The sequence below is a fragment of the Megalops cyprinoides genome, chromosome 6 (genome assembly GCF_013368585.1).
Source record: "Megalops cyprinoides isolate fMegCyp1 chromosome 6, fMegCyp1.pri, whole genome shotgun sequence".
Lineage (NCBI taxonomy): Eukaryota > Metazoa > Chordata > Actinopteri > Elopiformes > Megalopidae > Megalops > Megalops cyprinoides.
The window spans coordinates 7,313,386-7,335,058 of record NC_050588.1 but is presented as its reverse complement, the minus strand read 5'-3'; the positions used below and the strand labels follow the sequence as shown (position 1 = coordinate 7,335,058).

Sequence of the window (21,673 nt, the reverse complement as noted above, 5' to 3'; positions counted from 1 at the left end):
AGGGAGCCCTGTGAGGAAGAGCACCCAGAGGGAAGAGACAGTGCAGTGGATTATAAAAATGATATTCTCTTCTCAACCAGTTTTAAAAGTGTAAAAATGATGAACATGTTTCTGCATTGTGTTTGAAAACTTTAGCAGAGGTACATCTCTGTCAGTCAAGTTACAGATACTACATTTTCACATGTTAGGTGCACTGTGCATGGAAAAACATACAGCAGACATGCAAGATCCATAAACAATGTGAAATAACTGAAGTGCACATATGCCAGTGAATGGCTGTTAAATTAAATGTGCATCTCAAAAATACCACCAAGAACTAAGACTGACCAATAAACCTCCAAGTGGTAAATTAGGCTGAAGGTAGTGTATTCCCTCACCACGATATCAGCTGCTGTGGTGTGAAGTGTTATCAGTATCTCTATGTATATTTATAGATTGCTCTATGTGTGTGCGTTTTTGTGTGGTGCTGTAGGTCAATGTGATCCACACAGCCAACCCCATGGAGCACGCTAACAACGCCATGGTGCAGCCTCAGTTTATCAGCCCTGTGCACCACGCCTCCATGGACCTGTCCGGACACAACCTGGCCAACGCTCACCAGGCCTCAGGTACCCACCACTCCCACCTGCCCTCCGCACCAAGAGCCCGTTTTCATCAGGTTTAGAATGAATTCAGGCATGTTCTGTTGGTCCACTCGATGGCTTCTTCTGCACTGCCCCCTGCTGGTGCCATACAACATTCAGCAAAGTCTCCCAGCTTGGTGCAAGTTGTGTCTTGTTACTTTGCAGTCCCCCGCCAGGGTAGGAACCCATTGCCAGCCTCACAGACCAGCCCATGGACATGGCCCCAAAATTACGTTTGCTACTCAATGTTGGGCCAGAAACATGACTTGACAATCATGGCTATCAGGACCAACTTGTTGTACACCACGTTTCTTTGGCTGTGCTCACATTGAAAACATTCTGTGGTTATTGTTTTTGGATTCAGAGTGAATTCTTATATTGTTCTGTGCAGGAGCACATTTACCAAACTGCCAATCAGTTCATATGCCATCCCCATAATGCCTGAAGTGTCCTCTTTGTGTGGGCGAACACAAGAAGTCTATAGAAGAACTATAGAACCTCTCACACAACTGCTAATAAACCTATCAAAAAATCTTGTCATTTTTGTATTGCGATGCCAGTGCCTTGCTTTGTCATCGTAAATTTTCGATATAATTACACTGACCCATGGATGTGCACAGAACCTGCTCTAAACCCATGTCCACAAACAGAAGGGCTGCTTCTCACTGACAGAAAAACAAAGACCTCCTGTAGCTGCACACAGACAAGTAAAGGACAGCACTGCCTGCTTCAGATGCGGAACCCAATTATAGAAGCCCTTCCATCCCTTCCGTCTGCATATAATCGCAATCAAACATTCACATTATACGGAGTTCAAAGAGGAGAGAACAATCAGCATCGCATTTGAATTCTAGGGGTATACGTGGACACACCCACATTGAAAGTGTCCACATCTGAACCTACACTTCTATCCAAGGCCTCAAATTAATCCTGACCCTGTAACTGAAGCAATCCTCTTAATGTCTGTTTTATGGGGTTTTTTGGGGGTTTTGGTTTTCTTGCTTTGCTGTGGATTAGTCAATTTTAAAAGTAGGACAGACTGGCTTTATTTTTGTTATTAGCAACACTTGTTGTAGACTTGCATGCTACACCAGAATGCAGTGTGAAATGCATTGGCCAATGATGTATTTTTTCATGTTGGGTTAAACCTCTTCCTGTCCAACAGTTTGCATATGCAGACCGCGCACATGTGGATGTCATCTGAGACTGAATATCTAAACAGACTCCCGTTTCACTGATGCATACCCACATGGTATCGCCCTCTCTGTCCCCAGTGGTCCCCAGTGCTGCCACCATCGTCATCGTGGTGTGCGTCAGCTTCCTGGTGTTCATGATCATCCTGGGTGTGTTCCGGATCCGCGCCGCCCACCAGCGCTCCATGAGGGACCAGGAGAACGGCAAGGAGAACGAGATGGACTGGGACGACTCCGCCCTCACCATCACCGTCAACCCCATGGAGGTATACCAAAATACAGCTCGGCCAGGAGCTATTCAGTTAGTGAACTGTAGGCCCAGTATGGCCCCACCTTGGAATTCCTGTTAGCCCTTTGATAAGTGAGCAACAGACAGACAAACAAAAAAATGCACCATTAATATGCATCAAATATATCATTACTTGTAACTCCAGTATAACGTTCAGAAGAATCAGAATAGACTTTATTATCATAACACGGTGGGGTACAACGAAATTGTGGGTGGTCTGCAACAACAGTGCACTGTGGAACATTTATATAAACACAATACAAATAAGGCACACGACATTAGGTATAGATACAGTTAAAAACAATAAAATACAAATTTAAAAAGAAGACACATTTTAAATATAAAGAAAAACTTGTGCAATAAATATGGCCTTTTAAAAACTACTTAAAGTGCACAGTGGAATTGCACAGTTGTATTGAGGTAGAGGGTGGTGGTGGTGGAGGGGGGGTGTCAGTGTTTGTTAGCAGTCCGCATGGCCCAGGGGAAGAAGTTGTTGGTTAGTCTGGTGGTGTGGGACTTGACTGACCTGAAGCGCCGTCCAGAGGGCAACAGGTCAAACAGGTGATAGGCAGGATGTGAGGGGTCTCCTCACATCCCGCCTATCACCTTAATTTTACTGAGGCAGCGGGATCTGGATATGTCGTCCAGGGAGGGCAGAGGGCAGCCGATAATTTTTTGGGCGGTGTTAATAACGTTACTCTGTATGTCCAGGATGCTGGCTCCTTGAGTGAACATAATCACCCAGTTTTCTGTGCAGTAAATGCAGTGTTATTCCTGTCAGTCTGGTGTCCTCATGGTCATTGATTATGAGCCTTAAATATTTAATTCGGTGTGAATTTGTTTAATAAGCATTTACTTAGTCTAAATGGATCATTTGAGAACCTGACAAACAAACAGAATGCCAGTAATGATGGTTCATTCTTAATGTGATTAAATAATAGCTGTGCATATTTCACAATAGCTAATGTGTTTCTTTTGTTGATCCACATATAAATACCATTTATTTGTACACTGTATGTAAATAGACCCACCTGCACTTATTTTTAAAAAGGCACCCATATAAAGCGTGTAAGCAGTATGAATCCTAACGTTTGAGTCCATGTGCCCAAAGAGCCGTTTGTTTGTCTGTCTGCCGTCACTCCCCACACAGACGTATGAGGACCAGCACAGCAGCGAGGAAGAGGAGGAGGAGGAGAGCGAGGACGGTGAGGAGGAGGACGACATCACGAGCGCTGAATCGGAGAGCAGCGAGGATGAAGAGGGTGCCGAGGCCGAGGGTCGGCAGGCAGCCAGCAGGCAGCAGCAGCTGGAGTGGGACGACTCGACGCTCACCTACTGACACGCCCCCAACCCCCCGCACCCCCACCCACCCACTGCTAAGCGCTAATAGCACACACACACACACACACACACATACATACATGCATACACAAGCCCAAAACTCCAGGGCTTCCCTCCTCTCCCCCCTTTACAGCTTTCCTTCTAAGGACCTGTGGAGTTGATAATAAATATGAATAAAACATATATATCCCTTAAAAGCAAAATAAATACAAATCTGGTGTTTGTAGTGGCTGATGTTGCTGCTTCCGGCCAAGGTTTCTCTGTCGTCATTCGAGTTGTAGTGTGCAGTAGTCACGGTACAGTAATCACAGACCTTTATTTTTTTCTTCAATCTGTGTAAAAACCTGGCCTCTAGATTTGCGTTTATTTTATGCTGTGTAAGGAAAACAGGCTGAACTTTTTTTCTTCACTGTCATTTCAGCTGTAAGGCTCCGATAAAGCGGAGAATGAAAAATTGATAGGCCTAGCTCACGAATTTCAGACTGACCGAACAAAGCTTCGGCTCTCTGCTTTTCTTTTCGTTTCTGTTTGCATCAAGAGAGTGAAGAGAGAGATGATGCATCACAAGCCTCTGCATTTTTTTCCTCTCGCTTTTTAGTGCATGAGAAAGTCTCAAAATCATACGCGTAGATGAAGAAATAACTTTTTAATATTTTGTAAATATAAAAAAATGATGTAATTAGTCCATATGGTAGCGATGACCGAGACTATAGACAACAGGGTCCAAAATATAAATTCATACAGTGTGTACTGTAGAATATTTGTCACAAAGGGTATAGCATGTTCCAAAACTGGGCTCTTCTGTCATGCTTCTGTAATATTTCTGCTTTAGGGGGAGAAACCCATGACAAAACTATGAGGTTTCTGGGTTTTATTAAGTTTAATTATGTTGGGAGGAATGGATAATGGTCTTTTGGGATTTTGGGGGGGGGTGCAGTGCTGTGGCTACAGTTGTTCATAATTTCCTTGTGCAAGTACAATAACAATGATGTTGTATCTGATGCCTGCAATAATTCAGTCAGCTGCTCGTTTTGGAACACAAACAAGTTGCATAGGAATTTTACAATTGTTTACGGAACACCTGCTGTACAGTTTTGCTGCCCTGAAACTTTTAAGTCTTTTTTTTAGCTTGCTGTTTTCTTGGTGTGTGCACACAACAAATTGAAATCCATCACAATTTCCTCTTTCAGGAGCCCATGCCAATTCAAGTTGCCTACCATACATTAATTATACAGACACTGCTGGAGGAGAAGCAGGTGTTTGCATGATGCCAGGGCTTTGCAAGGACTAGGTACAGTGGATATAAATGGAAACTGCCTGTCTTGGGGATAGCTTTTAAATGCAAAAAAAGTGCATATTCCAGTAACAAACACAAGATTTTATCATACAGGGGTTTGTACTGTAGAGTTGTTCTAAGATATTTGTTTACATTTGGTAAACTTGTTTTCCTTTTTGAAATAGTATAAAAATTATACAGTGAATTGGAAAGATGTTTTTTTTCTTTTCGATATCTTCGTTATTTTCCTCGATAACCATTTTATTTTCATTACTGAACTGGAACTGGGCTGTAGATGATCATTTCCCAGCACTCGACACAAACTCACATATCTAATCTTTGAAGGGAGCAAAAGGAAAGATCTGAGGTTCTTATTCCAGCCAGTTCTTAATTGCAAATAACAGAACAAGGACGATATTGGGGCATAGACAAACTTGCAGGTCAAAAAATGTGCTGTGTAACAGCTGTGTAACCGACCATTTCCAGAGCAGTTGAATGCCCGATTTCCAATGTAGTGTAACATGTTAGGGAAGAAGCACGGATGGGTTTGCTATTGCAAACAAATACACTGACATATCAATGCGCCACACTATTTCCAGTGAGTCTTGTCATATATTGCATTGTTTGGAAGATGGAATGAGAAATGCACTACCTTGTGGTGTCATTAAAATTTCCAATTTAAGGCCTGACAGCAGATGTTTTAATTCCAGATGTGATGACCTGTCACTTTTTAAAAATGTGAATCCTTCCCTTGCTGAAAACAGTATATTGTCAGTTATCTCAAACAGTAACATACAATACACTAAACCATATAACAAACAATTCAAACATCATCTTTGATTGAAAAGAATAGATCACCTGTTTAATATGTAAAATATGAACTATAAGTTGCTAGAAGAAGGTCACAGAATTGAGCTTATTTATTCCTGTGAGTGTAGAACAATGTCTTCTTTTTGATGATTCATGAACATGCCAATGAGTGAGAAGTCTGCTCAAAAAAATTATTGTCCACGTCATTCTGTCAGAAAGGACTATTTAAAGAACAGGGATACCCAAAGTAATTGTCAGTAATATTGTAACATTTCAAAGGTTAGTCGGAATACTTCTTGATGCTTTCTGCCGGGAACCTGCAGAGAGGCCCAAACAATCACAGACTCGGTATTGGGAGTGCCTTTTGCCAATCACAGCACATTAACAGAACTAACAAAACGCTCATCTACACCATTTTAGTCGTGGCCATTTTCGTGTGTAATTTTTGTAATTATAAAAATGCTAGATTTCTTACAAGTCAGGGGACGTGGTTTTATTTAATTCCTTTTTTGCTGTTGTTGTAATGATGATAATAATGAAATAACTGCTGGTTTTATCGAAAAGTGAAATTTTGTCCTACATTGTTGTTTTGTGCTCATGTGACGTGTAGAAGTAGGTCTTTCATAAATCATCTATAGATATCGTACTTAGACTAAATCATGTTTGGAAAAATAATCTACTTGAGAAAGGATGTACATTGTTAAAATGCTATATGTAGCTAATGTGGGTATAAACATAAAAATGTGTATATGGTGAGTTTGAACAGTCTTTGAAGCTACAATAAATTTCCAGCTATACATATTCTGTAGGTGTTTTTTCCTACTGTATTGATGTTGGAGGCAGAGGAGGGCAATGTGGAATTCACATATTTGTTGAAGAATAGCCAGGAAATTCAGCCCCCTTGGAACAAAATTGTCACACCTCATACAAATCATCATTCACTGAAGATGTTCACACCATAACGCCTCACCTTTCCCTCTTGTTTTACAGCATTGGACTCTTTTGAGCACTTTTCTGAATCTCAAATGTTAAGACTGGGTGATAATTCAAAATTGAACATGGCTAAGAAATGTTATGAATACAAGTGAGTTGAGCCGAGACCTTCAAGGAGTCATGTAAATGGACAGGAAGTCTGTGGGGTGTTTTTTTTCTACATGATTCATGTAAGAATGTATTGTGTACGCTTCACATGCAGAACTGTGAGATTGGGAAGACTCAGAGAGAGCTTAAAATATGATGAACAAAATAATGGTATATATAGTACTGATTGTGAAATAGTCTCCTGTACACATCTCACACAGTGCAATTGCACCACCTAGTGTAAGTGTTTTCTGTTTTTGCTTTGTTGTTTTGTTTTTTTTTTTTTCTTTTTTCTTTAAAAAGAGAAAGGAAAGGATGTTTGAAGAATGAACAGAGCTGTCGGGGCTGCATTCACTTTCCTACCAACCAGAGTCTGTGGCAAACAGTGATGGTTAAGTTGATGCTTGCTCGTGAACAAAATAAAGGATGTTAAGATGGATTCCCAGATCTGTGGAGTCTTATTTCAGTGGTGTTTGTCTCACTGTTGATCGTAGAGCTATCGAGATAATCAAGACTGTCATGAAAAATAAAACTGAAGTCTACTTCAGTAATGTTTTAGACTTTCAAATGCATCTTTCATTCTGTTTTGAGCAAATTAATATTAACCAATATAGCTTGATAAGTGTGATCAAATAGTATTTACTTCCCACTTGCAAAGAGGCTCACTTCTTGGAAACGGCTCACCCGAACTAGAAGTAGCAACAAAGGTGTGTGTAACAAATTCTTCTGTACTTTAGTGCCACCTAGTGTTTATTTAAAAGCATTGCGTGTCAGGTCTCTTTTTACATCAAACAACTCTTTCTGAATTCAATGAAAAAGTCACTAAGCAGAACATTCTTAAATTCTCTATCATGATGCATAAAATACACAGCAAACTAAAAGATAAATCTGTAAAAAAAAATAAAAATGCCAGTAACTCAGACTGCTGCGTGAGGATGGAATGTGAACGGATCCCTATCTGCATATATAATATATTTGCACTGTACATACTTCCAGCTCGAGAGGATCATATAGACTTAACTGTGAAGAATCTCGGTCTTGCTAGCATGTATAAATTGTTTGAATAGGTGTGGCATCGGGCACAAACCACACACTGTAGCACGCCAGGTCCCGTGTAAAAGCGTTTTGCGTGTATTCCTCTCCTTAATCGAAGCTGACATTCTCAGGCAGCTATGGTGATAGCGCTGCGACCCCACACAACACGTATGCAAATCACCATGTTAGAAAGCATTAGAGGAAGACAGGAAGTAGAAAAAGGCGAGATCTTTTCCCCAGAGCCGAAAGAGAGGCGACTATCGCTCTATTTTTTCACTGATATTCATGCGCACAAAAAATTCCAGATGTGCAACCCTCACCCCAAACAATTGTCTGTTATTTGTCGACAATGCTTGATTAAAAGGCAGAGGGCAAATTTTGAATGCAAAAAAATTACATTGGTTACATGAAAACATGTTGCACATGGCTAAACAAAAGAGCAACTAATATGCAAGGAACTACTGTGCATAGAAAAGGAATTTCATAGAGTTCCGATTAATAATTCCGATTTTTAAATAACAAATAAAATAAAAACACTCATATCGGAACAATCGTATCATGTGAGACGGGCAATGGTATTTCATTTATTTTTTTAATTACATAACTGAATTATCATTATTTAACATTCCGGCCCCATATTCTTACGCAGCAAGCATACAATCAGTCAATCAACCGAGCATCGCACTTGTCATAGTAACACCAACCAGCAAATCTATGAGCCCCTCTGAGTTACAGGAATCATTGGTTTGATTGTGTGTTCTATGCAACTAGACCTAGCTAGCTAAAACTCAGACCACTTGTATTGCATGAAGTTAAGAGTTGAACAGCCCTAACTGTAACTACCGTTACATAACTCTCCACAAGTCTTGCTAGTTCCCACTGTTTTGGTCATAACCGGGCGGACAGATACTGTGCAACACCAACTTCCGGTTATTCTGACCAATGAAAACAGACAGTCGGGTGTAACAGGAACATTGGTAAAGGAACCTGAAACATCTGGACCGCGATTGATGAAATACTTTGCAAGTCTTTTCCAAACAGGCGACTTTATTTTAATGTAAGTATTGACCTCACTCCGACTTGACAGGTAACATTTCTATGCGTTTAATCGATCAATCCAAAATCGGAAAGCTAGGAACGAGCTGTCCAATAGGTAACTTAATGAAGCACGAGTGGTCTAATTGGCAAACTTTAGACAAGCTAACTACGTTGCAAGCCACACTAAGTCAATGACTCAGTCGTAAGAGTTTGCAGGCTGGCTTGCAACACGGCGTTCGATATTTATTTTACTGCAACAGGCAAGAATTCAGCTACATAATTAGACAGAGCGCTATTTTATTGCAGATACAAGATTCATATGTAGACTAACTAGCTTGTGAGCTACAATTGGCTAAATTGTGAAAGAAAAACCGAAAATCTGAACGTTTATAAAGAGGTACATGATACAGGCGTTCATCGGAATATTTCATCATCGACTACTGCTGTCAAGGATGGTTTCTTTTTCTGTATCGGCCAATGGTAGTGTTACATTTACATTAAACCTCAAGAGTTTCGCCCGCGAGTTACCTTCCAGATGGCTCAATGTAATTTAATATTACGCATATGTCATAGTGCATATAAACATTATATGCATCACTTTGGTGCTACGCGTGTATTCGTGGGCAAAGATTAGGATCCATCATTCTTATTTCTGCAGTTGTTTACAGTTGAGCAACGCAGTAAAACAAACAGCAGTGATTGGCATAACATGCATGCAGTTGCTCTCGTCTTCCGTTTAACGTCCACTTCTGGCTGCTTCAGTATTACTGGAATCATGTGTTTTCCATAGATGCAAAGGCTGCTGTTAGTAAAATGCACACACGGTGTATAAAAACAAAAAACAACAACAACAACAAAAAAAAAAACATTACCTTATGACAGGGGTGTCCAAACCTCTCCTGGAGGGCCACTTGTCCTGCATGTTTAGATCTCTCCCTGCTCCAACACAGCCGATTCAAATGATCAACTCGTTATGAACTCCTGAAGCTGCTGAATAACAAACTGATCATGCAGGACAAGTGGCCCTCTGATCATGCAGGACAAGTGGCCCTCCAGGAGAGGTTTGGACACCCCTGCCTTATGTATTTCACCACGAAATCATGACATCTAGTGGGCACCGACCGCTCCTGTTCGGTTGCAGATGAAACCCGTACCACTTATAAAGAATAACATTGGTCCAGAACCAACTGTTTCTTGTCGAGTAGCTGAGCAGTAAAACCGCTTTTGGTGTTTGTGTTTTAAGAAACATTTTTTAATGTAATTGTGAAATAACCTTATCTAAATGTTTCATGATACTAAAGGAATGTGAAAGTGCAGTGGTTTATGCTTTCCTTTATTGAATAAGTAACAGTATGGTTCCCATTATGTATTTAAATGCCACCACTCAAGCAAATTGTGAATGGATAACATTGGGCTAATGCCATGGCACAGTCATTTCAATTCCCATTTAGGTGGTGAGTGGAGTACAAAGGGGTCTTTCAAGTGCACCTTATTTGTATGGTGTGCAACATGAACCGTTTCCTTTGAAACTGGTCCACTTATTTCAGATGTGTTAGCTGGAATCCTTCATGGTGATTCATTGTCTCTATTGATTATCAGGCAGGAAATGGTATTGTAATGTATTTTTTGGCCTCTGGGAGGTTGAATGGGAGATCCTGAAAGAAAAGGAAGGTGACAAATTTTTATTTTGAAAGCTGGAAGCCATTGCTGCACAAACATTTTTGCTGGGATATTCTCACATAAATACATATCACTCATACATTCTTGCTTGGGTGGCTGTAAAGACAATTAAAACAGCACATTTGTATATTTCTCTAAGGGTCAATTGTGGTATGATAAAATTATAAAAGTAACTACAATTTCACAAATGTGATTCTTTTTAACACTTTTGGCATTACAGACTTAACAGAAACTTGAATCCCAATATTTCAAGTCTTTGTTGCTCCCCACTGACCCCCATTATCACTTGTGCTTTTACCTTTGACACAAAGTGCTTCAGTAAAGATGGACTTCGAAGAAAATAATACATTTTAGGTAAATATGCTGTTTGGGGACTTCTGGTATATCCAGGTAAATAGTCCAGAACTTCATTTCGTAAATTACCTATCCCCAAAACTGTCAACAAATTTACATGTTAGCTAATTGGCAAGTTAAGTATCTGTCTGGAATGGTTTGATGTGGTAAATATGACCATCAACTGCTTTATGTTTTAATTTTCCAAAGTGAAACCTTCTGGGTGAAGTGACTGCACTGACCCTTCTTTCAGCCACAAATTTACATGTGAATTTTGGCCACTGATGACGAGTGGTGGTTTGCGTGGGATAACCATGTAAACTACCCTGTCTTGCAGAGCAACCATGAGCAATGCATTTGTAGTTTTAGGAAGACAAGATGTCAAGCAGTGGTCACATATGTGCTTTACCAACAGCAGCAGTCTGTCACAGTGCTTTTATCTGTACACAACTCCAGTGGTGGCTGTACACCTCAAGGCCTGGTCTGTATCACCTTCAGAGGAGCATCGGTGCTCACTGATAGCATGATGTCAGAGTTCTAGGAATTTTGATTTTAACTGTTATCAGAAATCTATTTTGATAAATTTTCTGGAAATAATGGAATAGTAACAAGTTTACCTCTGTATACTCAGTCTACCAATACAGAATATCAAATCAAAATGTAACCTAATAATTTTACCAGAGTCTGACTTTAATAATTGTGGGGTTTAACAAACAAATTTTACAAGATCACATAGAATATTATTCCACATAGCTGTCAAGGTCCAGGGATTTCTCAACAGGAAATTTTACCACGATTATTTTTTCACAATGTTATTAACATAAAAAATGTAAGCGTATACAAATACATATGTAAAGGGGAGCACAGATAAGTATGTGCTCCAATTAAATGACCATAAGTATACCGATCATCTTGGTTTTATTTTTTAATGATACAGTATCATATTTGCATTTGGTGATAAGGTAACTAATTTGGAATGAGTATCAACTTATTATAGTTGTGTAGAAGAAGGATAAGATACCAGTGTAAAACAGGTCTAATCATGGTCTTAGAGGGCCGCAATAAAGTATTGCTTACATTTCAAATGTGTCTGCAGTGGGTTCAGCTTACTGGGAGAGAAGCCAGTCATTTACCGTATTTAAGAAAAGCAAGGTAATACACAACATGTCCATTGGTTAAAGTGATCTAATTCAAGGGAAGTGCAATCAAGTCACAAAGAGGTTTGGCTCGGGGTGGTCAGCTGCTTTCACGCTGTCTGCTGAGCACCACAGCGGTTGGGTATCGCACTGTAGATAACCAAGCAGAATCCTCCAGCCCTCAGCTCAGGCGTTGCCATGGATTCGGCTTGCATTATTGATGCGGCTGTGTGATCCGATGTGGTCAGATGTGCCACAGGCAGGGGCAGCTGCCAACTGGTTCGTAACACACCCCAGTCTGGGAGCACTGGTCCAGGGCCCAGCCTGGTCGGAGGGTGTTAGCTATCCAGAAGCCTCCCATCACCAGGAAGAAAACTGAAAGGAGATCGATCTGTTGGCACTGGCCCCAGTTCTTACCATTTATGCAGTGTTGAACAGATCCCCGTAATAGAGCATGAAATCGAAATGGTTCTGACTTGTAGGTAAAAATTAGTTAACATGCTTCACAACTTTAACTTTGCCCAAGAAAACCCCATTGGTTTGTCACTGTGGAGGTGTTTTGCATATTTTACCTGTAGTCAGGACACTAGCCCAGGATAAGAGGTAGGACATATAATACAGCTCAGGTGTAGTTTTTGCCTAGGAAGAGAAATTGTATTACATTTGTACATATTCATCTACGTTGCTGTGTCCATCTGATTTACTGACAGCCATAGGTCTTACTGCATTGAAGAAAAGCAGATTAGGGAGGCTGCTAGCTTGCTGTGGTAAACTCATTCCACTCACACAGTTAGCAGCTGTAGCAGTCAGGGCGGTGGTACAAAGACCCTCAGTGAATGACACCACTCCAAACACATGGAAGGCTGCCTTGAAGCTCTGAGGGACTGGGTCCAGCAGGGTGACCACCACTGCAAAACCTGAACCGACATTGTCCCATCAGTCCACAGTGAAGAAAGTTCAGGCTTATTTGTCCAAACTTGTGGCTGAAATTGATACTTTGGTCTCAACATGCACATAACAAATTGAAATCCAAAGTAGACATGAGTAAGCTATGGTAATTATTGGTTCAGCTGTGTAATAAAATGTCTACAATAAGGCAATAATGCAACCCTTAGACTCAGAACACCTTGCAGTTTATAAAATAGTAGAATGCTTGTCTGAAATGTTTTGGGTTCAGAATGATAACATATATTTTTGGACTGAGGTAACGGGGTTTACAATTGCATAATATAATTACACCCGCTTATCGTGACTCTGGAGACAAGGATTTTCCCCACAATGAAAACGTCATAACTCGTCGCCTGCTTTCTTTCAGCCATCATAACATAATTTATGTTATAAGTATGGCATTGAGGTTTAAGCCTACCGGTAGCCACGAGGGACAGCATGATGAAGCAGGCGAGATTATTCAGAAGCGGCTGTTGACAGTATCGCGATGATCTTGGTCTGCTTAGATGGGGAAAGGTTAACAGGACAACAGTTGTCATAAAAAAAGTTTTTCATTTTCATGTTTCATTCATTTTCGTGTTTCATAACTTGAACTTGCCTCGTTAGAACAAACACCGGAGGGGCAAGGACGAGTGTAGCAAAAATGACAGTAATGATCTGGCTGCGAGAGAAGAAATGACAACGACGTTATATTTATCAGACTATGTAAATACAAAAGATGACACTCCAAAACAATTGTAAGGAATTCTGAATTCTACTGTCACCAAGTAAAGCGAATGCTCTCTTTTCATATTAAGAATGCTGTGCTTACAATTTCAGCCTTCGGTGCTTTGGCAAACGCCTGCTTAAATGATAAGCAGTGTGGACTAAGCAGTAGTGTAGCATAACTTCGGTAGCCTTAATTTATTCGATGCGTCTGAAAAGGTAAATATACAAAGTATAAATCATGGTTAGTTAGAATATGAACTGGGTTTAGTATAACGTATAGGAAGCTGGCTGTTCCGTATGTTTAAGACTGGCACAAGTTATTATTTCTAGTGGATAATTATTTCATGAATGCCCTGCTTATCATATTCAAACAACTGTTTGCAAACTTGAACCCTCTCCTTACCGAACTGGCTACACAAACAAAAAATATTGAGGACCACTCTGCAAATTCATTAGGCCGTTCGTTAATATACATGCTAAAACTTACACTATGGTCAGACTCCCAAGACTGCCCAAGTTCTTTATTTTGTTCCCTGTTTTAAAATAGAGGTTTATATAGGAGAGTATCTTATATAAGTTCGTATAGACTTCAAAACCCTTAGACCTTACCTTCACTGACAATCGCTTGTACAATGCAGTTGTAGTATTTTTCAGTTTAGTTTTACGGGAAATTGATGATACTTCTTTAGCTCAACTAACAAAGACTAATTGAATATTATTAGTATTAATCCCGTGAGGAACAATGTCCGAACCTTTTCACAAGGATAAGCCATTTTTAACCGACAAGACAAAGTCGAATATACAAATATACGATCCGTAGTTGAACTCGTTCTCCTGAAGACATGCTTCTTTTCACCATACGCGTTGCTATGGCCGGGTCCTCGAATGTTGATTGGTTAAGGACATTTAAAATGACAGTTTAATAATTGCCATTCATGTAAACAAAGATCGTACGTCTTTTAAGACTTTAAGGTGATTAACTCGCGTCTCACTTCCATGTTTTACAAATTCCTCCGATTGTCTGCAACAAGTAAGGAGTGGAGCACCCAGCAGGACCCGACAGAACAGTAGTTTAATATCCATTTTACGGAATGACCTTTTTTATTATTTCGGTTACAAGCAGATAGGTATAATTAATTTTGATTTCTTCACGTTTGATCTCACGGAATCAGATCTCCAATGCGAAAAGATGGAACATTCAGACCGAACCAAGGTGGTGCTGTTAGCCTGCGGTTCGTTCAACCCCATCACCAACATGCACCTGCGAATGTTTGAACTGGCCCGGGACTACCTGGAAGACACTGGTAAATTCCTGAATGTAATGTTAATCTGCGATTCACAGTACCGTTAATCCTTACATCCTAACGTCACCACCAGTCCTTTATTTCTACACTTTATAAATAATGGTGCCCTCATCTAATTTGAAATGCAATAATATGTAAAAAAAAAAAAAAAAAAGTTTACCTTTTTCTATATTTGCTTGTTGCCAGGACAGTACAGAGTTGTCAGGGGGATCATATCACCTGTTGGTGATGGCTATAAGAAAAAGGGCCTGATCGAAGCCTCCCACCGCATTGAAATGGCACGGCTAGCCACTGAAAGCTCTGACTGGATAAGAGTGGACCCCTGGGAGGGACAGCTGGCCGAGTGGGTGGAGACAGCGAAAGTTATCAGGTCAGTGCAATACTGAAATATGGAGGGTATGTCACCCACTGCTAACATGTTAAGATGAGGTCTGACGTATGATTTAGGTTTCTTGACATGCAGAGACTGCAGTGCTCCGTACCTGATACCTCTGTGTGAAACCGCATGATGCAGATGCTTAGAAAATATGCACCTTTTCAGATGTCCAATCTCAGATACCTCAGTGGAGCCAGACCTCGTACTCAGACACTAATATCATTGTTTAAATTGTATTATCTTATTTATTTTTTCAATGATATTTTTGCATTTGCTGCATGTAGGCATCACTACGAGGAGCTGGTGGCAGCGGAGCACTGCAACGATGAGGTGGACACCGTGAGGGTCGGCAAAAAGAGGAGGCACGAAGAAAGAGAGGGGGCTCCATACTCCAACTGTCTGAGGGCAGGTACAACGGAATAGATTAGACTACATTTTATCACTGTGTTGTACTTGTATTGATATATGAATTTCACAGCTATTGCAATAAAATATAAGATAGTTTAGTGTGGGGGTAAAACAGTCCAGCTGGTAAAAAGAAATAGACAGACTTGCATTTAGGCTTACAGGCTCTGAGTCACATAGCATGTTAACAGTTCATGTGACAGTGAAAATGAATTGGTGAAATTTATGTCAGTTGCTTGAACTCAGTGTCACATGACTTGATACAGGTCTCAAGCACACCATGCACCTTTAGGTTGGCTCCAGTTGTACGGGGATACTTTTACAGGCCACATCACATAACGCTTTCACGTTCTTAGCTATAGCATGCGAAGAATTTTTCCATTATTTTGATGGATTTATCTAAACTGAGACTTGCCATCTACAGTTGGGAGTGAACTACAGTACTTCCTTTCCAGAATGCATTTGCTTCAGATATAGACTGCACATCCACCTCTGGTGCCTAGGGCCTTCATGTTAGCCCCAGCCTCCACATTCTGAGCCCAAACGGACAAGGGTTTTGAATGCTGTTTGAACATATGTTCCCTTACAGTCTTAAGCCACTTTATATTCACAAGATCTATAATGAGTTAGATTTTGAAGTCAATGAGTGCTAAGACCTTTTTGATAAGGCTTTTTGTATTGAAAATGTTTGTAGTGAAAAACTGAAAGCAGTTAAATGGATACTTGGTGCCTACTATTCTACATGCTTTTCAAAGACAGAGAAATCCAGCTAAAGGGATTAAAAGATAAACATGCTTGACATCATTTAAATAAAAGCTGGTGGTCATTTGAACACCAAGGTTTAATCCAAAACCCCACCCTCTAGCTGAAATTCAACCTCGAACAGAAACAGTGAAGTTTCATTTGGTGGGCAGGGGGTTTGCACTGAATATCGATATTGACTCGCTCTCAAAAGTTTAGGATGGACCTCGACTTCGTTAGTGTTGTTGTTGTCATGGTCAACGGAGCGATCCTGCCACTGTCCCCCAGATGTCCCGCAGCTGAAGCTGCTGTGCGGAGCAGACGTCCTGGAGTCCTTCAGCGTCCCCAACCTGTGGAAGTCCGAGGACATCGCCGAGATCGTGGGCCGCTTCGGCCTGGTGTGCATCACGCGGGCCGGCAGCGACGCCTGGAAGTTCGTCCACCAGTCGGACGTGCTCTGGGGCCACCGCAAGAACATCCACGTGGTGAAGGAGTGGGTGACCAACGAGATCTCAGCCACGCACGTGCGCCGGGCGCTGCGGCGGGGCCAGAGCGTTCGCTACCTCCTGCCCGACCCCGTGGTGCGCTACGTCCAGGAGCATGGCCTCTACAGCTCCGAAAGCGAGGAGAAGAACGCCGACGTCATCCTGGCTCCACTGCAGAAGTACGTCAAAGGCAGCAGCTGAGGTCTCCTCCTATACAGGCCCTCGACAACTGAATCCTAGAAGCTGGAGGGTCAAGCAGAATCGCCTTAGCAAGTCTGTAGCCTGTTTTTTGGTTTGCAGCGAGGTCGATTGACCTCTTGTGGGTTTGAGCGTGCTGTTTAGCGGTCACGTTTGTCAGATAAGGTGAGTCTGTTGTGTAATTTGAGGGTTTTACAAAACAAAAGCCTGAATGCATAGATTGAAGTGGAGGACCAGTGTGTGAGCAGTTGATTTTACTGTGAAGTATGCTGTTAGCTAGTAGTAAGTGTTGGATGTGATGAACTGAGATCGCACTTGTGATAAAACGCCTTAACTATGCACTACATGTCTGGATAATGTTTTTGTCTTCTTGTCAAAACCAATAAGGTCATTTCTCAAGCACCTCAGTCAATACCAGCTCAGCATGTCAGGAAATCTGTATCTGTGCTGAAAAAAAATGAACAACTAGAGTAGATCATTTGAACATGTGTGTGATATAGTTAATCATATTTTAGTGGCAATGGTGTTTCTTTAGAACATTGAAAACATTTCTTTTGTAGGTGTAAGGTGTATCTGGCTGAATTTAAAGGAATTAAATTAAGTTATTTCTCATACATGGTTGACGTTTTGCTCAATTTTAATTGAAGTGGAGTGTATTACAATATTGATATTTTATTATTAACCAAGAATAATACAAAGGAATTGGGAATTTGTTTTACATATAAATACCAAAAGATAAGACATTTTGATGTGACCAGAACATATTCAGAAAACATTTCTGTCATCCTTTTTCATCTCTGTGAATTGTTTGTGAGGATCTGTTTCTTGTGTGTCCTATTGAAATTGTTTGACAAAATAGATGATGACTTGTGGGTTACAGTTAATCGTCAGTATAATCTAATATGATTGTACTACATTCTGGGATTTCCAGTTCAGAACAAAGAAGGAAAATGGGATGCTTTTCCACAACAATGTCTATCCAATATCATTTCTGGTTCTCCTGCTGATCAAATAAAGTTTGCACCTACAGTTTTAATTCGGTTTCCTGTCTTTTATTTGCTACATATCATGAAAAGACCTCAGCATGCATAAATCTCTTTTACCACAATCACAATGTAGCATCATTAACTTCACATTCACCATATTCTAGTATTCACACTATGGTCCTGTTCCTATGAAATTCCTATGAAAGATTAAAAGCTTTTGAAGAGGGTGGACCATCAAGCTATATCCATCATTCCCTATATCAAAGATGAACCCAGAAACAACGCAGGAAGCTGAACCTGGACAGAAGTCGCATATCTAGTGGTAATCATGTATGTAATTCTTCCCATTTACAGGAAAAGAGGCTGTAAATGAGTTTCAGCAATCGAGACACTGATCAGACTTAATGGACTCTTAAATTCCACCACGATGGATCATTATTTTCTTTTCTGACTGTTTTAAAGAGAACAACAAATTTTGTGGTGTGATCACACTTAATGGACTCTGTAACACAAAACCTGGCACATTCACTGAACAAACTGTCTGACACCTATTTTGTAGGGATAGCTCTACTGTAGCACTGGCGTCTGCACTGAGATATCACCTCTATGATTTCATATTCTTTAGAGACAACACCACTCTATCACAACCGTCTGCACCAGGATAGCAACTCTATGATGTCATATTCTGCAGGGACATCACTACTCAATTACAGTTGTCTGCACTAAGATGTTACTTCTATGATGTCATACTCTGTAGGGAACACACTACTATATTACAACTGTTAGCACTGAGATATCACCTTTATGATGTCATATTTTGTAGGGACATCATTGCTTCAAATGTCACCTCAATGATGTAATTTTCTCTAGGGATCTAAACGCTCTATTGTAGCACTCTGCACTGAGATATCACCTCTATGGTGTAGTATTCTGCGTGGAAACCACTTCTCTATTACAGCTGTCTGCACTGAGCCATAACCCCTATGATGTCATTTTCTCTATAGGGATCTCTCTACTCTCTTATAGCTGACAGCACTGAGATATCACCTCTATGATGTCATAATCTCTCAGGAAAAAATACTCTAGAAATCACCTCTATGACATCATTTTCTTCATGGAAAACACTACTCTAGCACAGCTGTCATCCCTCCAAAGTTATATTGTATTGCATTATTTACATTTTACAATAGTTGTTTGGTAGATGCTCTTATTCAGAGTGAATCTTAAAGGTCTTACCTTTCCAACAGATGTGTCCAGTGAAATAACCTCATCTATGCGCTCAGACTGCAAGAATGCCACCTCTCTGATATGTGTAACCCATGTCTACCCACCAAGATGGATCATTATTTTAGTTTCTGTCTAATTGGCCCATTTTTAAGAGAAATGCTAAATTAATTTTGCCATTTGATCACACTTAACAGACTCTATAACACAAAACTGTATTACAGCTGTCTGTACTGAGATATCACCTCTATGATGTAGTATTCTGCATGGAAACCACTTCTCTATTACAGCTGTCTGCACTGAGATATCACCTCTATGATGTAGTATTCTGCATGGAAACCACTTCTCTATTACAGCTGTCTGCACTGAGATATCACCTCTATGATGTAGTATTCTGCATGGAAACCACTTCTCTATTACAGCTGTTTGCACTGAGATATCACCTCTGTGATGTAGTATTCTGCATGGAAACCACATCTCTATTACAGCTGTCTGCACTGAGATATCACCTCTATGATGTAGTATTCTGCATGGAAACCACTTCTCTATTACAGCTGTCTGCACTGAGATATCACCTCTGTGATGTAGTATTCTGCATGGAAACCACATCTCTATTACAGCTGTCTGCACTGAGATATCACCTCTGTGATGTAGTATTCTGCATGGAAACCACTTCTCTATTACAGCTGTCTGCACTGAGATATCACCTCTATGATGTATTCTGCATGGAAACCATTTCTCTATTACAGCTGTTTGCACTGAGATATCACATCTATGGTGTAGTATTCTGCATGGAAACCACTTCTCTATTACAGCTGTTTGCACTGAGATATCACCTCTATGATGTAGTATTCTGCATGGAAACCATTTCTCTATTACAGCTGTCTGCACTGAGATATCACCTCTATGATGTAGTATTCTGCATGGAAACCATTTCTCTATTACAGCTGTCTGCACTGAGATATCACCTCTATGATGTAGTATTCTGCATGGAAACCATTTCTCTATTACAGCTGTTTGCACTGAGATATCACATCTATGGTGTAGTATTCTGCATGGAAACCACTTCTCTATTACATCTGTCTGCACTGAGATATCACCTCTATGATGTAGTATTCTGCATGGAAACCATTTCTCTATTACAGCTGTCTGCACTGAGATATCACCTCTATGATGTAGTATTCTGCATGGAAACTCTTTACTGTCTTATAGCTGTCTGCACTGAGATATCACCCCTATGATGTCATATCATTGATCTGACCTTTGTATTATCGCAGTCCGCGCTGAGATGTTACCTCTATGATTTCATATTCTTTAGCACAGCGGTTATCCCTCCAGTGACATATTCTATTGGGTTAGTTACATTTTACAATTAGTTGTTTGGTAGACACTCTTGTTCAAAAAGTAACTTACAAAAGTCTTACCTTTACAACAGATGTGTCCAGTGATATAACCCCATCTATGCGCTCTGACTGCAAGAATGCCACCTCTCTAATATGTGTAACCTATATCTACCCACCAAGACGGATCGTTCTTTGTTGACTAATTTGCAAAGGACAAAATAATTTTTTTAGTCAGAAACACACCACCGCTGTACATTTTTCATTTTGGTGCATCCAGCACGAGTTTACATGTGAGGTCCTAGTGAGGTGCGCTGCACTAATTACAGGTTATGAATCAGTGACACCCCTAGAGGGCGCTTTATAACAACTTCATACCCTGTATCCCGTATCCCTATGTATATCTTCAAATTCATTGTTTTTAATACCACAGTAAGCGTAACATACTTTTCATATGATCAAGCCAATAAATAACCCCAATACCCCAATCTCCCATCTGGTACTGACAATGCAGAAGGAGGAGAGAAAACCTTATGGAGGAAGATTTGTGCCAATCAGCTCACATCTGTTGCAATTTCAGGCTGAACGGTCAGGTCAAGCCAGGAAGTCCTCACATTCTTGAGAAATACCTTTGCATGTGAAATCAGTATGTTTCCTTACACAACCCCCCTAAATGTTTTCTTGTCTTTCTCCTCTGAATCTCAGTCTCTCAACATGGAAACAGTGTAATAATTGGTAATAGCCTATGGTTATGTTGTGATGGTGGTTGTGATTAACGTTCACCTTGTGGAGAATGTAATTATTAAGGCTTGATTTTGTACACCTTCGGGTTTTGCTGGATCAGTAGCGGACATAGCAGGAGGTATCCAAGCAACTACTGCCATTTTGACCAAGTTGTGGAGAAGTGTATGATTAGACTCGCCCTTCCTGTTTTATGGATATTGGCATGAAATAGTTATGCTTGGTCATTTTGCCCACATGGAGCATCTGAAATTAGCTTTAACTAGCATGAAGACTCACTTGCCTTAAGTGTTAGACCTCTGGTCTTTTTTTTTAATGTACGTAAATTGATCTCTGATTTAAGCGAATATAAATCGTCTGAGATGGGTCATTGTTATAGAAAT

At 40.4% G+C, this 21,673-nt stretch overlaps 3 protein-coding genes across 6 annotated transcripts in view; 2 read left to right on the top strand and 1 right to left on the bottom strand.

Annotated features, from left to right (window-relative positions):
• LOC118778864 (calsyntenin-1-like) overlaps window positions 1-3,510 on the top strand; it is a 42,715-nt gene extending 39,205 nt beyond the window's left edge. For all 4 annotated transcript variants that reach the window (XM_036530644.1, XM_036530642.1, XM_036530643.1 and 1 more), the window contains 3 exons: window positions 473-608; window positions 1,898-2,082; window positions 3,256-3,510. In XM_036530644.1, coding sequence (XP_036386537.1) covers window positions 473-608; window positions 1,898-2,082; window positions 3,256-3,444 — 510 coding nt within the window. In that variant the 3' untranslated portion in view covers window positions 3,445-3,510. The remainder of the gene's footprint in view (window positions 1-472; window positions 609-1,897; window positions 2,083-3,255) is intronic.
• Window positions 3,511-8,619: 5,109 nt separating this feature from the next.
• Window positions 8,620-17,513, top strand: nmnat1 (nicotinamide nucleotide adenylyltransferase 1). Its single transcript, XM_036531137.1, has 5 exons — window positions 8,620-8,704; window positions 14,663-14,794; window positions 14,981-15,164; window positions 15,455-15,579; window positions 16,605-17,513. Exons 2-5 carry the CDS (start codon window positions 14,680-14,682, stop codon window positions 17,000-17,002), a joined length of 822 nt encoding a protein of 273 aa, XP_036387030.1. The 5' UTR covers window positions 8,620-8,704; window positions 14,663-14,679; the 3' UTR covers window positions 17,003-17,513.
• LOC118778917 lies at window positions 12,021-13,667 on the bottom strand. The gene is made up of 4 exons (XM_036530715.1): window positions 13,594-13,667; window positions 13,201-13,280; window positions 12,621-12,751; window positions 12,021-12,110 (listed from the first exon to the last, which is right to left on the bottom strand). The coding sequence occupies exons 1-4, from the start codon at window positions 13,665-13,667 to the stop codon at window positions 12,021-12,023; spliced, it is 375 nt and encodes a 124-aa protein (XP_036386608.1).
• Window positions 17,514-21,673: the final 4,160 nt, after the last annotated feature.